This window comes from Hypanus sabinus, chromosome 6, assembly GCF_030144855.1.
Source record: "Hypanus sabinus isolate sHypSab1 chromosome 6, sHypSab1.hap1, whole genome shotgun sequence".
NCBI classification, from domain to species: domain Eukaryota; kingdom Metazoa; phylum Chordata; class Chondrichthyes; order Myliobatiformes; family Dasyatidae; genus Hypanus; species Hypanus sabinus.
The window spans coordinates 5,383,314-5,400,154 of record NC_082711.1 but is presented as its reverse complement, the minus strand read 5'-3'; the positions used below and the strand labels follow the sequence as shown (position 1 = coordinate 5,400,154).

At 50.5% G+C, this 16,841-nt stretch overlaps 1 protein-coding gene across 1 annotated transcript; it reads left to right on the top strand.

Annotated features, from left to right (window-relative positions):
• Positions 1-497: 497 nt before the first annotated feature.
• On the top strand, positions 498-13,791 carry LOC132394947 (keratin-associated protein 10-4-like). Its single transcript, XM_059971295.1, has 5 exons — positions 498-680; positions 9,215-9,514; positions 10,043-10,137; positions 10,237-10,793; positions 10,843-13,791. The coding sequence occupies exons 1-5, from the start codon at positions 498-500 to the stop codon at positions 11,004-11,006; spliced, it is 1,299 nt and encodes a 432-aa protein (XP_059827278.1). The 3' UTR covers positions 11,007-13,791.
• The last annotated feature ends 3,050 nt before the right edge of the window (positions 13,792-16,841 follow it).

The following is a 16,841-nucleotide window of genomic DNA, read 5'->3' as shown; positions in this document are numbered from 1 at the left end:
TCCTTCAACCTGAGAGTGGCCTCATCACAACAGTGGAGGCAGCCATGGGTGGACATATCGGAATGGGGGGTGGAATTAAAATGGGTGGCCACTGGGAGATCCCAGTTGTCCTGGTGGACAGAGCATAGATGCTCGGCAAAGTGATCTCCAAATCTACACCGATATACAGGAGGCCACACCGGGAGCACCAGACACGGTAAATGACCCAACAGACTCACAGGTGAAGTGTCGCCTCACCTGGAAGGACTGTTTGGGGCCCTGGATGGTGGTGAGGGAGGAGATGTGGGGGCAGGTGTAGCACTTGTTCTGCTTGCAAGGATAAATACCAGGAGGGAGATCAGTGGGGAGGGACAAATGGACAAGGGAGTGAGGTTGGAATAAGAGAGAGGAGTGTTAAGGTCTAGACAGTTAATGTCCCGTTGGCAGTTGGCAATGAAAAGGGCCAGAGCAGGCAGAAGACCAGGGCGGGGTGTCCAGGAAGAGGAAGAGGATTGAAGATGGGAGAAGGGGTCATCAATGAAGAATGGGGATTCCTTGCCAAAGAAACAGGCTCAGAGACAGAGGTGGCAGAAGAGCTCAGCGTCAAACACCCACTGTGGGAAGAGCGAGCAAATCATACAGACAAACCACACCAGAACATTAACCGCAGAGTCGCCGAGAGCAAGCCCACGGCCACAGAGGCGAGTGAACACTCCGGTCTCGGAACACGATGGTCGCAGACCACCGCCACGGAATCAGTTCAGCGCTGAACCACTTTGATCAAACAGTAGAGATGTGACGTGAAACAGAGCGAGGCTGCTGAGGCGAGCAAGGCCTGAGCAGGAGCCCGAAGGCTGCCGGGCCACAACCCCTCACAAACCTGGCAGTGCGGAACCCAGGCACCACCCGCCCAATGGCAGCGGCAGGTCAAGCACAGGCTGCACAACTCCTGTTGGCTTTGTGCTCTCGTCCTCACTTTCCATCTTGTTCAACGCAGAGCAATGGAGCAGACAATGGGGTTTGTGTTCCACTATTAGGAATCGACGCAGCCACCCACAACGATGACCGTAGCTGCATTCTCCGCTCATTCACGCCAAATCACCCAGAATCAGAATTATTATCACTGGCGTGTGTCGTGAAATATAGCAGGCCAGGCAGCGTCTATAAGGAACTTCCCTTTCAGTCAGTCCTGACGAAGGGTCTTGACCCGAAACGTTGACTGCTTCTTTCAACGGATGCTGCCCGACCTGCTGAGTTCATCCAGTTTTTTTGTACACCTTGAGCATCTACAGGGAGAAGCGCTGTCACACCGGGAGCACCGGACGCAGTATACCACACCAGCCGACTCACAGGTGAAGTGTCGCCTCACCTGGAAGGACTGTCTGGGGCCCTGAATGGTGGTGTGGGAGGAAGTGTAAGGGCAGGTGTAGCACTTGTTCTGCTTACAAGGATAAGTGCCAGGAGGGAGATCGGTGGGAAGGGATGGGGGGGGGGGGCGATGAGTGAACAAGGGAGTCGCGTAGGGAGCGATTCCTGCGGAAAGCAGAAGGGGGGGGGGAGGGAAAGATGTGCTTGGTAGTGGGATCCTGTTAAAGGTGGCAGAAGTTACGGAGAATTATACGTTGGTGAATTATACTTCACCTGTGAGTTGGCTGGTGTACTGCGTCTGGTCCTTCTGGTGTGTCCTTTTATATATTGGTGAGACCCGACGCAGACTGGGAGACCGTTTCGCTGAACATCTACGCTCTGCCCGCCAGAGAAAGCAGGATCTCCCAGAGGCCACACATTTTAATTCCACGTCCCATTCCCATTCTGATATGTCTATCCATGGCCTCCTCCACTGTCAAGATGAATCCACACTCATGTTGGAGTAACAAAACTTTATATACCAGCTGGGTAGCCTCCAACCTGATGGCATGAACATTGACTTCTCTAACTTCCGTTAATGCCCCCCCCCTTCTTATCCCCCCTGATATATTTAGTTTTTTCTTTCTCTCTCTGCCCATCACTCTGCCTGTTCTCCATCTCTCCCTCTGGTGCTCCCCTCCCCCTTTCTTTCTCCCGTCCCATGATCCTTTCCCTTCTCCAGCTCTGTATCACTTTCGCCAATCACCTTTCCAGCTCTTAGCTTCACCCCACCCCCTCCAGTCTTCTCCTATCATTTTGCATTTCCCTTCCCCCAACTACTTTCAAATCTCTTAGTATCTCTCCTTTCAGTTAGCCCTGATGAAGAGTCTCGGCCCAAAATGTTGACAGCGCTTCTCCCTACAGATGCTGCCTGGCCTGCTGTGTTCCACCAGCATTTTGTGTGTGTTGTTGTTTGAATTTCCAGCATCTGAAGATTTCCTCGTGTTTATTGTGAAATTTGTTCACTTAGCAGCAGCAGTTCAATGCAATACATAATACAGTACTGAAAAAATAAGTAAATCTATTATAGTAAAATATATATGTATATTGAATAAATTCAAATAGTGCAAAAATAGAAATATATATTTTTAAAAAGTGAGATAATGTTCAAGGATTCAATGTTCATTTAGGAATCAGATGGCAGAGGGGAAGAAGCTGTTCCAGAATCGCTGAATGTGTCTTTTCAGGCTTCTGTATCTCCTACCTGATGATAACTGTGAGAAAAGGGCATGCCCAGGGTGCTGGAGGTCCTTGATAATGGATGCTGCCTTTCTGAGACACCGCTCCTTGAAGATGTCCTGGGCACTTTGTAGACTAGTACCCAAGATGGAACTGACTAGATTTACAACCCTCTGCAGCTTCTTTCGGTCCTGTGCAGTAGCCCCCTCAGTCCCCTCCCCTGCCCTGCCCCTCCATACCAGACAGTGATGCAGCCTGTCAGAATGCTCTCCACAGTACAACTATAGAAGTTTTAGAGTGTTTTAGTTGACAAACTAAATCTCTTCAAACTCCTAATGATATATAGTTGTTGTCTTGCCTTCTTTATGACTACATTGATGTGTTGGGACCAGGTTAGATCCTCAGAGATCTTGACACCCAGGAACTTGAAGCTGCTCACTCTCTCCACTTCCGATCCCTCTATAAGGATTGGTATGTGTTCCTTCGTCTTACCCTTCTTGAAGTCCACAATCAGCTCTTGGGTGCCAGGTTGTTGCTGTGGCAGCACACCACTAGCTGGCATATCTCACTTCTGTATGCCCTCTCATCACCACCTGAGATTCTACCAACAATGGTTGTACCATCTGCAAATTTCAGAATCAGAATCGGGTTAACTATCACCGGCATGTGTTGTGAAATTTGTTAACTTAGCAGCAGCAGTTCAATGCAATACATAATCTAGAAGGAAAAAAATAATAAGTAAAATAAGTAAATTTATTCAGTATACTTTATATAATATACATCTATTGAATAGATTAAAAATTGTGCAAAGAACAGAAATACTATATATTTTTTAAAAAGTGAGGTAGTGACCAAGGGTTCAATGTCCATTTCGGAATCGGATAGCAGAAGGGAAGAAGCTGTTCCTGGATCACTGAGTTTGTGCCTTCAATTGTCTACAAGTTATAGATTGTAACTTGGGCTATACTTAGCCAAACCATCATGGGTATAGTGGGAGTACAGCATTGAGCTAAGCACAGACCCTGAGGTGTTTGTCAGCGAGGAGGACATGTTATCACCAATCCACACAGATTGTGGTCTTCCAGTTGGGAAGTTGAGGATCCAATTGCAGAGGGAGGTACAGAGGCCCAGGTTCCACAACTTCTCAATCAGGAATGTGGGAATTATGGTATTAAATGCTGAGCTGTAATCGATAAACAGCATCCTGACGTAGGTGCTTGTGTTGTCCAGGTGGTCTAAGGCCATGTGGAGAGCCATGGAGACGGCGTCTGGTGTTGGCTTATTGTGGCAATAGGCAAACTGCAACGGGTCCAGGTCCTTGCTGAGGCAGGAGTTCAGTCTACTCATGACCAACCCCTCAAAGCATTTCATCACTGTCGATGTGAGTGCTACCAGGCGATAGACATTAAGGCAGCTCACATTATTCTTCTTAGGCACTGGTATAATTGTCACCTTTTTGAAGCCAGTGGGACCTTCTGCCCGTAGCAGTGAGAGGCTGAAAATGTCCTTGAATAATCATGCTAGTTGGTTGGCACAAATTTTCAGAGCTTTTCCAGGTACTGCATCGGGACCTTCCGCCTTGCGAGGGTTCACCCTCTTTAAAGACAGCCTGACATCAGCCTCTGAGACAGAGATCAACAGGGTCACCGGGTGCAGCAGGGATCTTCACAGCTGTAGTTACATTCTCCCTTTCAAACGGGCATAGAAGGCGTTGAGTTCATCTGGTAGTGAAGCATCGCTGCCATTCATACTATTGGGTTTTGCTTGCTTCACTGCCAGATGAACTCAACGCCTTCTATTCCCACTTTGAAAGGGAGAACACAACTACAACTGCACCCGGTGACCCTGTTGATCATAAAAGAGAGATTTATAGGCTGCAGTCAATCAAAGTTCAGAAGAAGCACATTTCGAAGAAGTAGAGAGTCTGGAAGTTTTGTGAGCCATCTGCGTGATGTCGCTGTTGGTCGCAGGCAATTCGCAGCGGTAATTTGATGCAATTCGAAGGCCTTAAAAGTTGATGTGTGATCATTCAAAATGTCCTGCAGCTCCTGATCTCCGTCACCGAAGTTGCTAACATCACAGCAATCTCACATAATTCAAGGTCAAGTTTCGTTGTCTATATGTAGTCAGATGACAAAGATCTTCCCACTGGACCATTGTGCACCCACAAAACATATATCACACTCAACTGTGGTAATATTTTGTTTGATGTGTTAAGTTAATGAAGTATGATTCAAAATACAAGTAGTAAACAGCTCACTGCCCCAGTGACGAGATCTCGGAGGTGGCAGAGTATCCATAGGTCTCCCAGCCTGAGGGAAGAAGCTGTTACCCAGCCTGGCAGTCTTAGTCCTGATCCTCCTGTACCTCTTTCATGACAGTAGTGGGTCAGAGAGATTGTGGGATGGGTGGTAGGGATCCTCAACAATGCCTCTGGCCCTTTGTCTGCAATGCTCCCGGTAAATGTCACTAACGGGGGGGGGGCGGGGGGGAGAGAGAGATACCCCGGTGATCCTCTGTAGGGTTTCACTCTCCTCGGTAGGGTTTTACTCTCCTCTGTAGGGTTTTGCATCCGATGCCTTGCAGCTTCTGTACGTCACAATGATGCAGCCAGACCATTTTCTAGCTGTGGACCTGGAATATCAGTATTTGGAGAGAAGAGCAGTGTCTACTTTGTTGTGGAAGATGGACTCTTAACCTTACAATCCACCTGTTCTGATCGTGCACCTTATTGTCTGCCTGCACTGCACGTTCCCTGTAATCTGTAACACTTTATTCTGCACTCTGCTATCAGTAATCCCTCAATGAGCTACGTAAGGATTTGACCAGCATGAACAGTTTTCCACTATAACACACATAACAGGTCAGGAGATTAATAAATGTGTTTCGGGCCGAGACCTCACTGTCTGTCAGTACATCTAACAATGATGAACCAGTTTTGCATCCATGGATCACTGGGGCACAGGAATCTGCAGATGGTGGAGTAACAAGCAATCCTCACACAAGATGCTGGGGGAACTCAGCAGTCCAGGCAGCATCGATAGAAAGGAGTAAAGAGTTGATGTCTCAGCCCGAAATGTTGACTGTTCTCCATCGATGCTGCCTGGCGTGCTGAGCTCCTCCAGCATTTTGTGTGTGTTGCTCAGATTTCCAGCACCTGCAGAAATCCTTGTCTTCATGCAGGAAGCATTCAATGGGTTGGGCAGCATTCAGAGTGCAGTACCCAGTCAACGTTTCCGGTTGCGTCCGTTGAGCTGGTCTGAAAGAGTAAAGGGGAGATGGTTTGGAAAAGCGAAGCTTCAAAAAGAAATGCAGGAGAGGATACAAAAGTCTCCAGAGAGGACTAGAGTACGAAAGCAAGGATGTAATGATGAGACTTTCCTAAGGCACCGCTCAGACTGCACTTGAAATGTGGTGAATAGTTCTGGGTCCCTTATCTAAGGAAGGAAGGGCCAGTGGACTTTCACAAGAATGAAAGGGTTAACGTATCAGGAGCATCCGATGTCTTTGGAGTTTAGGAGAATGTGGGGGGGGTGGGGGGGAGGTGGAATTTCATTGAAACCTCTCAAATACTGAAAGGCCTTGACAGGGTGGACATGGAGAGAACGTTTGAAGTGTGAGTGTGTGAGACCAGAGAGCAGACTCAGGATAGAGAGATGTCCATTTAGAACAGAGAAGTGGGGCAATTTCGTTAGCTGGAGGATAGTAAATCTGAGGAATTCGTTGGCTACATATGGCTGTGGAGGCCAAGTCATTAGTATATTTAAAATGGATAGTCCATGTTTTTAGTCCAGACGTGCTGGACTGAAAGAGTAGAGGGGAGGTAGTCAGTGTAAGGAGGTATAGGTGAGTGGTGGAACAAGTGAACACAGAATCTGTCAGTTGTTTCTCCCCCCACTTCCTTGTACCAGCTGCCTCCCCTCATTCTTTCAGTCCTGGTGAAGGGTCTTGTCCCGAAACACCAACTGCCCTGTCCCTTCCACAGATGCTGCCTGGCCCGCTGGGATTCACCAGCACTCCACGTGACCAGGTTTCTTCCCGGTCCTTTTCCCATAACTGTTAAACTGATCGATCTCAGCCTTGGACAAACCTAACAGCAGCTCTGCTCCGGAAGGTCCTGCGAATCTGCACCTGCAACTTTTCCATTAACTGTAGTTCTCTGGCTTGTCCTTAGACAAAGGCTCAAGACTAGCCCCTCCATTCTTTGCTAACTCACCTGTGGCTAAAGGTGATGCAAGTGTATCACACCTGACAGCAGGAACATTGATTTCTCTAACTTCTGGCAATTTCACCCCTCCCCTTCTCTCTTTTCCCATTAGAATTCCCCTCCCACCCTTTCTCTTCTCCTCATCTGTCCATCACCTCCCTTTGGTGCCCTTCCTCCTTCCCTTTCTCCCATGGTCCGCTCTCTTAATGTGAAAAAGACTAAGGAGCTGGTGGTGGACCTGAGGAGGGCTAAGGCACCAGTGACCCCTGTTTCCATCCAAGGGGTCAGTGTGAACATGGTGGAGGATTACAAATACCTGGGGATACGAATGGACAATAAACTGGACTGGTCAAAGAACACTGAGGCTGTCTACAAGAAGGGTCAGAGCCGTCTCTATTTCCTGAGGAGACTGAGGTCCTTTAACATCTGCCGGACGATGCTGAGGATGTTCAATGAGGCGGTGGTGGCCAGTGCTATCATGTTTGCTGTTGTGTGCTGGGGCAGCAGGCTGAGGGTAGCAGACACCAACAGAATCAACAAACTCATTCGTACGGCCAGTGATGTTGTGGGGGTGGAACTGGACTCTCTGACGGTGGTGTCTGAAAAGAGGATGCTGTCCAAGTTGCATGCCATCTTGGACAATGTCTCCCATCCACTCCATAATGTACTGGTTAGGCACAGGAGTACGTTCAGCCAGAGACTCATTCCACCGAGATGCAACACTGAGCGACATAGGAAGTCATTCCTGCCTGTGGTCATCAAATTATACAACTCCTTCCTTGGAGTGTCAGACACCCTGAGCCAATAGACTGGTCCTGGACTTATTTCCACTTGGAATAATTTACTTATTATTATTTAATTATTTGTGGTTTTATATTGCTATATTTCCACACTATTCTTGGTTGGTGCAACTGTAACGATACCCAATTTCCCTCGGGATCAATAAAGTCTGTCTGTCTGTCTTAACAGATTCCTTCTTCACCTTTGCCTTTTCCACCTATCATCTCCCTGCTTCTTACATCATCTCTTCTCCCCCAATCACCAACTGCCTCTCAGTTGGTCTCACCTATCACCGGCCAGCTTGTACTCCCTCCCCTCCATCCACTAATCAGGAAGTAAGGAGCTGGGATGTGATAGGTGAAGGAGGTTATCTACACTTTAGCAACATGTTGATCGCTTTCATTAAGTTGGATTTCTCTTTGTTCTAATTGCATTCTTCCTTGTAAAATTATGTATAATTTATGCTTTTTTCCTGTGAATGCTCCTTCTATAGAAAACAAAAGCCTCTGTAGGTGTGCTGGAATTTGTACTGGGTTGGGGCCTGGCCCCTCCCATTGGTACTGACTTCTGGTTTTCGCTCAGTGCTGCCCCCCCCCCCGGTCTTCGCTCAGTGCTGCTCTCCAGTGTTCGCTCAGTGCTGCTCCCCAGTCTTCGCTCAGTGCTGCCCTCCCCCCCCCCCCACCGGTCTTCGCTCAGTGCTGCTCTCCGGTCTTCGCTCAGTGCTGCTGCCCGGTCTTCGCTCAGTGCTGCCCCCCCCCCCACCGGTCTTCGCTCAGTGCTGCTCTCCAGTGTTCGCTCAGTGCTGCTCCCCAGTCTTCGCTCAGTGCTGCCCTCCACCCCCCCCCCACCGGTCTTCGCTCAGTGCTGCTCTCCGGTGTTCGCTCAGTGCTGCTCCCTGGTCTTCGCTCAGTGCTGCTCCCCGGTCTTCGCTCAGTGCTGCTCTCCAGTGTTCACTCAGTGCTGCTCCCCGGTCTTCGCTCAGTGCTGCCCCCCCCCCGGTCTTCGCTCAGTGCTGCCCCCCCGGTCTTCGCTCAGTGCTGCTCCCCAGTCTTCGCTCAGTGCTGCCCCCCCCCGTCTTCGCTCAGTGCTGCCCTCCCCCCCCCCCCACCGGTCTTCGCTCAGTGCTGCTCTCCGGTCTTCGCTCAGTGCTGCTGCCCGGTCTTCGCTCAGTGCTGCCCCCCCCCCACCGGTCTTCGCTCAGTGCTGCTCTCCGGTCTTCGTTCAGTGCTGCTCTCCAGTGTTCGCTCAGTGCTGCTCCCCGGTCTTCGCTCAGTGCTGCTCCCCGGTCTTCGCTCAGTGCTGCTCTCCAGTGTTCGCTCAGTGCTGCTCCCTGGTCTTCGCTCAGTGCTGCTCCCCGGTCTTCGCTCAGTGCTGCTCTCCAGTGTTCACTCAGTGCTGCTCCCCGGTCTTCGCTCAGTGCTGCCCCCCTGGTCTTCGCTCAGTGCTGCCCCCCCGGTCTTCACTCAGTGCTGCCCCCCCCCGGTCTTCGCTCAGTGCTGCCCCCCCGGTCTTCGCTCAGTGCTGCTCCCCGGTCTTCGCTCAGTGCTGCCCCCCAGGTCTTCGCTCAGTGCTGCCCCCCCCGTCTTCGCTCAGTGCTGCCCCCCCCCTCCCCGGTCTTCGCTCAGTGCTGCTCCCCGGTCTTCACTCAGTGCTGCCCCCCAGGTCTTCGCTCAGTGCTGCTCCCCGGTCTTCGCTCAGTGCTGCTCCCCGGTCTTCGCTCAGTGCTGCTCCCCGGTCTTCGCTCAGTGCTGCCCCCCGGTCTTCGCTCAGTGCTGCCCCCCGGTCTTCGCTCAGTGCTGCCCCCCGGTCTTCGCTCAGTGCTGCCCCCCGGTCTTCGCTCAGTGCTGCCCCCCGGTCTTCGCTCAGTGCTGCCCCCCGGTCTTCGCTCAGTGCTGCCCCCCGGTCTTCGCTCAGTGCTGCCCCCCAGGTCTTCGCTCAGTGCTGCTGCCCGGTCTTCGCTCAGTGCTGCCCCCCCCCCACCGGTCTTCGCTCAGTGCTGCTCTCCAGTGTTCGCTCAGTGCTGCTCCCCAGTCTTCGCTCAGTGCTGCCCTCCACCCCCCCCCACCGGTCTTCGCTCAGTGCTGCTCTCCGGTGTTCGCTCAGTGCTGCTCCCTGGTCTTCGCTCAGTGCTGCTCCCCGGTCTTCGCTCAGTGCTGCTCTCCAGTGTTCACTCAGTGCTGCTCCCCGGTCTTCGCTCAGTGCTGCCCCCCCCCGGTCTTCGCTCAGTGCTGCCCCCCCGGTCTTCGCTCAGTGCTGCTCCCCAGTCTTCGCTCAGTGCTGCCCCCCCCGTCTTCGCTCAGTGCTGCCCTCCCCCCCCCCCCCACCGGTCTTCGCTCAGTGCTGCTCTCCGGTCTTCGCTCAGTGCTGCTGCCCGGTCTTCGCTCAGTGCTGCCCCCCCCCCCACCGGTCTTCGCTCAGTGCTGCTCTCCGGTCTTCGTTCAGTGCTGCTCTCCAGTGTTCGCTCAGTGCTGCTCCCTGGTCTTCGCTCAGTGCTGCTCCCCGGTCTTCGCTCAGTGCTGCTCTCCAGTGTTCGCTCAGTGCTGCTCCCTGGTCTTCGCTCAGTGCTGCTCCCCGGTCTTCGCTCAGTGCTGCTCTCCAGTGTTCACTCAGTGCTGCTCCCCGGTCTTCGCTCAGTGCTGCCCCCCTGGTCTTCGCTCAGTGCTGCCCCCCCGGTCTTCACTCAGTGCTGCCCCCCCCCGGTCTTCGCTCAGTGCTGCCCCCCCGGTCTTCGCTCAGTGCTGCTCCCCGGTCTTCGCTCAGTGCTGCCCCCCAGGTCTTCGCTCAGTGCTGCCCCCCCCCGTCTTCGCTCAGTGCTGCCCCCCCCCTCCCCGGTCTTCGCTCAGTGCTGCTCCCCGGTCTTCACTCAGTGCTGCCCCCCAGGTCTTCGCTCAGTGCTGCTCCCCGGTCTTCGCTCAGTGCTGCTCCCCGGTCTTCGCTCAGTGCTGCTCCCCGGTCTTCGCTCAGTGCTGCCCCCCGGTCTTCGCTCAGTGCTGCCCCCCGGTCTTCGCTCAGTGCTGCCCCCCGGTCTTCGCTCAGTGCTGCCCCCCGGTCTTCGCTCAGTGCTGCCCCCCGGTCTTCGCTCAGTGCTGCCCCCCGGTCTTCGCTCAGTGCTGCCCCCCGGTCTTCGCTCAGTGCTGCCCCCCGGTCTTCGCTCAGTGCTGCCCCCCGGTCTTCGCTCAGTGCTGCCCCCCGGTCTTCGCTCAGTGCTGCCCCCCAGGTCTTCGCTCAGTGCTGCTCCCCGGTCTTCGCTCAGTGCTGCTCCCCGGTCTTCGCTCAGTGCTGCCCCCCAGGTCTTCGCTCAGTGCTGCTCCCCGGTCTTCGCTCAGTGCTGCCCTCCGGTGTTCACTTGGTGGAAGAACAAACTGGACCAGGACAACTTACCATCAATCTACAGCCATACCGCTCAGGGACTTGGGCTATGTTATTTTTTTCCTTTGTGATCGTACATTTTTAAAAATTTGTAACAATATGTGCTAGTAGTGCAATGTGCTGTTAGTAATGTGTTTTGCACCTTGGGTCCAGAGGGACTCTGTTTCAATTGGCTGGTTGAATAATTAAAGTTGAACTTTATGTTTTTTGTATATGGTGCTCTGTGTCTGCGATGCGTGGCAAGTTAAGTTTTTCATTGCACTTGTGCAGACATGGACTTGTGTAGATGACATTAAACTTGTGTAGATGACTTCGAGGAGTGGGAGAGCAGAGGGATGGAACTGCCAGTTGATGCCTTGTGGGAATTTGGTTTGTGGCCACATTTCAGACTTGAGAACTGTCTGTTTTATGATTAATTCACAAGGACAGAAGCAAGGTGAAACTTGGGGAGGACCTGTAAAACCTCAAGAAAGATTAACATCCAATGTGTGTTCATAGAACAGGTAGATACGGGTTATAGGGTTACTAGCTGAGACACAGAATCCAGGAAAAAGAGCAAAACACTAGTTAGACCACAGCATGTACTGTTTTATAAAACATTGGTCAAGCTTCATTTGGAGTATTGTGATCAGTTTTGGGCCCTTAATAGAAGAAAGGATGTGCTGGCATTGGAGAGAGTCCAAAGGAGGTTCAAAAGAATACTGGGAATGAAAGGATTAATGTTTGATGACTATTTGGTGGCTCTGGGCCTGTACTCACTGGAGTTTAGAACAATGAGGGGGGACCTCATAGAAACTTTTTGAAAGTAACTTTTTTTGATAGAATGGATTTGGAGAGGATGTTTCCTGTAGTGGGGGAGACAAGGACCAGAGGGCACAGCCTTAGATTAGAGGGACATCCATTTAGAACAGAGATGAGGAGTAATGTCTTTAGCCAGAGGGTGGTGAATCTGTAGAATTCGCTGCCACATGGAGGTCAAGTTATTGAGCATCTTTAAAGTGGAGGTGGATGGGTTCTTGATCAGACAAGGTGTCAAGAGGGCAGGAGAATGGGGTGGAGAGGGATAATAAATCAGCATGATGGAATGGTGGAGCAGACTCGATGGGCTGAATGGCCTGGTTGTGTTCCTCTGGCTTATGGTCATATAGACCTCTGGTTACTGTCCCACTGCAGCAAAGATGTGGCAAAACCCACGGGGTGCAGAGAATCACCAGAATGGTGTCAGGAATTCTTGTTATGAGGAGAGACACTCTCGTCTGGGAGTTCTTTCACAGGGAGATACACTCAGTGGCCACTTTACTAGGTACATCTGAACACTTGCTCATTAAGGCCATAAGACACAGGAGCAGAATTAGGCCATTTCTGGCCTAATCCGCCATTCAATCCTGGCTGATATTTTTTCTATCTCCTCCTCAACCCCAGTTCCCGGCCTTCTCCCCGTAACCTTTGATGCTATGTCCAATCAAGAACCTATCAAGCTCTGCCTTAAATACACGCAACAACCTGGCCTCCACAACTGCACGTGGCATCAAATTCCACAAGTTCACCACCCTCTGGCTAAAGAAATTTCTCCGCATCTCTGTTTTGAAAGGGCGCCCCTCTATCCTGAGGCTGTGCCATCTTGTCCTAGACTCCCCCACCATGGGAAACATCCTTTCCTCATCTACTCTGTCTAGGCCTTTCAACATTCAAAAAGTTCCAGTGAGATCCCCCCTCATCCTTCTAAATTCCAGCAAGTACACTCCCAGAGCCACGAGACATTCCTCATATGATAACCCTTTCATTCCTGGAATCATCCTTATGATCCTCCTCTGGACCCTCTCCAATGCCAGCACATCTTTTCTAAGATGAGGGGGCCAAAACTGTTCACAATACTCAAGGTGAGGCCTCTCCAGTGCCTTAAAAAGCCTCAGCATCACATCCCTGCTCTTATACTCTAGACCTCTTGAAGTCATTGCTAACATGTCAGTTGCCTTCCTCACCACCGGCTCGACCTGCCAGTTAACCTTCAGGGTGTTCTGCACAAGGACTCCCAAGTCCCTCTGCATCTCAGATTCCTGGATTTTCTCCCCATTTAGAAAATAGTCTGCACATTTATTTCTACTACCAAGGTGCATGACCGTGCATTTTCCAACATTGTATTTCATTTGCCACTCTCTTGCCCATTCTCCTAATCTAAGTCCTTCTGCATCCTACCTGTTTCTTCAACACTACCTGCTCCTCCACCAATCTTCCTATCAACTGCAAACTTGGCAACAAAGCCATTTATTCCATCATCTAAATCACTGATATACAGCTTAAAAAGAAGTGGTCCCAACACTGACCCCTACGGAACACCACTAGTCACTGGCAGCCATTAATACAAATATCTAATCAGGCAATCACGTGGCAGCAACTCAATGCATACAAGCACGCAGACATGGTGAAGAGGTTCAGTTGTTGTTCAGACCAAACATCAGAGTGTGGAAGAAACGTGATCTAAGTGACTGACTGTTGGTTGTTGGTGCCAGACAGGATGTTTTGAGTACCTCAAACTGCTGATCTCCTGGGATTTTCATACACAACTGCACCTAGAGTTTATGGAGAAGGGTGTGAAAAACAAAAAGAATCCAGTGAGCGGCAGTTCTGTGGGTGAAAATGTCTTGTTAATGAGAGACATCAGAGGAGAACGGCCAGACTGGTTCCAGCTGACAGGAAGGTGACAGCAACTCGAATAACCACTCGTTACAGCAGTGGTGTGCAGAAGAGCATCTCTGAATGAACCTTGAAGTGGATGGGCTACAGCAGCAGACCACACTAGGTTCCACCTCTGGACCTAATGAAGCAGCCACTGTGTAGAGCTGAACGGCACAGAAACAGGCCCTTTGGCCCCTCACAACTATACTGACCTAGCCCCCCCCCCCCCCCGTACATGGGTGACAGGGTGGGGATACGTCTCTAAGACACTCCTGTAAGACACTCCTTCCCTGCAGATCACCCTTGGCCCCCCCCCCCCACTCCCTGATCAGGGTGACGTGAAGCCACAGGAGCAGGTGGTGGACGGTCATATGAGCAGCCGGTGCAGATCACAAGTCCTGGTTACGCGACCACTGACGCCAGACAGACAATCTCTGAGGATGTAATGCTAAAGTTGTACAAGGCATTGGTAAGGCCAAATTTGGAATATTGTGTGCAGTTCTGGTCACCGAATTATAGGAAAGATATCAATAAATTAGAGAGAGTGCAGAGACGATTTACTAGGATGTTACCTGGGTTTCAGCAATTAAGTTACAGAGAAAGGTTGAACAAGTTAGGTCTCTATTCATTGGAGCGTAGAAGGTTGAGGGGGGATTTGATCGAGGTATTTAAAATTTTGAGAGGGATAGATAGAGTTGACGTGAACAGGCTGTTTCCATTGAGAGTAGGGGAGATTCAAACTAGAGGACATGATTTGAGAGTTAGGGGGCAGAAGTTTAAGGGAAACACGAGGGGGTATTTCTTTACTCAAAGAGTGATAGCTGTGTGGAATGAGCTTCCTGTAGAAGTAGTAGAGGCCAGTTCAGTTGTGTCATTTAAGGTAAAATTGGATAGGTATATGGACAGGAAAGGAGTGGAGGGTTATGGGCTGAGTGCGGGTAGGTGGGACTAGGTGAGATTAAGGGTTCGGCATGGACTAGGAGGGCCAAGATGGCCTGTTTCCATGCTGTGATTGTTATATGGTTATATGAGTACTGGTAATGGTTGGGATCACTCGCCTTGTAAAGACACTGCCCAGAAGAAGGCATTGGCAAACTATTTCTGTAGAAAAATTTGCCAAGAACAATCAAGGTCATGGATAGACTATGATCACCTACGTCATATGGCATGGCACATGTACACTAATTCTATTTCCCCACCTCAGGACTGTACCCTCTGTGCCTTGCCTTCGTACTCTAAACGTCTGTCTGAATGCCTCCTAACCCTATTCATTAACACGAGAGATGCTGCGGAGACTAGAAACCTGGTGAAGGTCTCGGCTCAAAATGTCAACCATTTATTCCCTTCCATAGATACCATCCGACCTGCTGAGATCCCCCAGCATTTAGTCTGTGTTAACCATAGTTCACTTCCTGCTGTGATCCAGGTATCAAACCCTCTTCCTGTGAAAAAAAAATTACCCGTAAAAATCCTCCAAAATTCCCTCCTCTCATCTTAAGCCGAAATCCTTAGGGAAAGGATTCGGACAAACTGTCCTACTTATGCCTCTCATAATCTCATAACTCTTATCAGGACTTACCTCAGCCGTTTTCAACAAGTCCAACCTCCCCCATTTCTCCCCATAACTGAAGTTCTCCAAACCAGGCAACTTCCTGTTCCGCCAGTGGGGTTTGGGGCAGCAGTAACGGTCCTCCACCTCCGGCGGTGTTCCGGGCTTCCTCTCGGTTTTCTCCACCGTCAGACGTGCCTGGCTGGAGACTCAGGAATACAGTCACACTCAGATGTAGAAGGAGTCTTCATTGCTGTTTCTGTAACAGCCCTGAGCTGAACCCCCAAACCCAAAGGACTGGTGGACCAGTCTTCGTCTGGCCTCTACCCTTTGATCTGTTTGGCATGGGTGACCCTCCCAGGAGCCAAAGCCCTGACTCCAGCCAACACAGCTCTCCGGATCATTGAGGCACACAAGCCTCCCAACCCTACTCCTCTTGGAAGTGCCCAGATAAAACTATGGCGAATCTCCTCTGCACAACCTCCAACACAGCCACATCCTTGAGAGTCTGGTGACCAGAATTGTACATAATTCTCCATTTGTGACCTAATGGAGAGGATGCTTCGTATGGTGGGAGAATCTAAGACCAGAGGACACAGCCAGAGAATAGAGATGAGGGAAGTCTCTTTAGCCAGAGCGTAGTGAATCTGTGGAATTCTTTGAAATTGGGGATGAGAGGAAAATTGGATAAGCCATGATGACATGGCAGAGCAGTCTTGATGGGCCAAATGGCCTAATTCTGCTCCTATATCTTGACTAGACTGAACTCCTGCCTCAGCAAGGACCTGGACCCACTGCAATTTGTCTATTGCCACAATAGGTCAATGGCAGATGCAATCTCAATGGCTCTCCACACAGCTTTAGACCACCTGGACAACACAAACACCTACTTCAGGATGCTGTTTGCCAACTGTAGCTCAGCATTTAATACCATCATTCCCACAGTCCTGATTGAGAACTTGCAGAACCTGGGCCTCTGTACCTCCCTCTGCAATTGGATCCTCGACTTCTTAACCAAAAGACCAGTCTGTGCGGATTGATAACAGATCCTCCTCACTGACAATCAACACCGGCGCACCTCAGGGGTGTGTGCTTAGCCCACTGCTCTACTCTCTATATACACATGACTGTGTGGCTAGGCATATCCCAAATACCATCTATAAATTTGCTGACGATACAACCATTGTTGGTAGAATCTCAGGTGGTGATGAGAGGGCAAACAGGAGTGAGATATGCCAACTAGTGGAGTGGTGCTGCAGCAACAACCTGGCACTCAACATCAGCAAGACGAAAGAGCAGATTGTGGATTTCAGGAAGGGTAAGACGAAGAAGCACATACCAATCCTCATCGAGGGATCAGAAGTGGAGAGAGTGAGTAGTTTCAAGTTCCTGCATGTCAAAATCTCTGAGGATCTAACCTGGTCCCAACATATAGTTGTAGTTATAAAGAAGGCAAGACAGCTGCTATACTTCATTAGGAATTTGGAGAGATTTGGCATGTTAACAAATACACTCAAAAACTTCTATAGTTGTACCATGGAGAGCATTCTGACAGGCTGCATCACTGTCTGGTATGGAGGGGCTACTGCACAGGACTGAAAGAAACTGCAGAGGGTTGTAAATCTAGTCAGCTCAATCTTGGGTACCAGTCTACAAAGTACCCAGGACATCTTTAGGGAGCAGTGTCTCAAAAAG

Excerpts from the sequence above, each read along its gene's own strand:
- LOC132394947 (XM_059971295.1), top strand. The coding sequence starts at position 498 with ATGGGAGAAGGGGTCATCAATGAAGAATGGGGATTCCTTGCCAAAGAA. Across the intron at positions 10,138-10,236 it reads TGCTCCCCGGTCTTCGCTCA|TGCTGCCCCCCCCCGGTCTT; the intron begins GTGCTGCTCTCC and ends GTCTTCACTCAG. Across the intron at positions 10,794-10,842 it reads TCGCTCAGTGCTGCTCCCCG|GTCTTCGCTCAGTGCTGCTC; the intron begins GTCTTCGCTCAG and ends GCTGCCCCCCAG.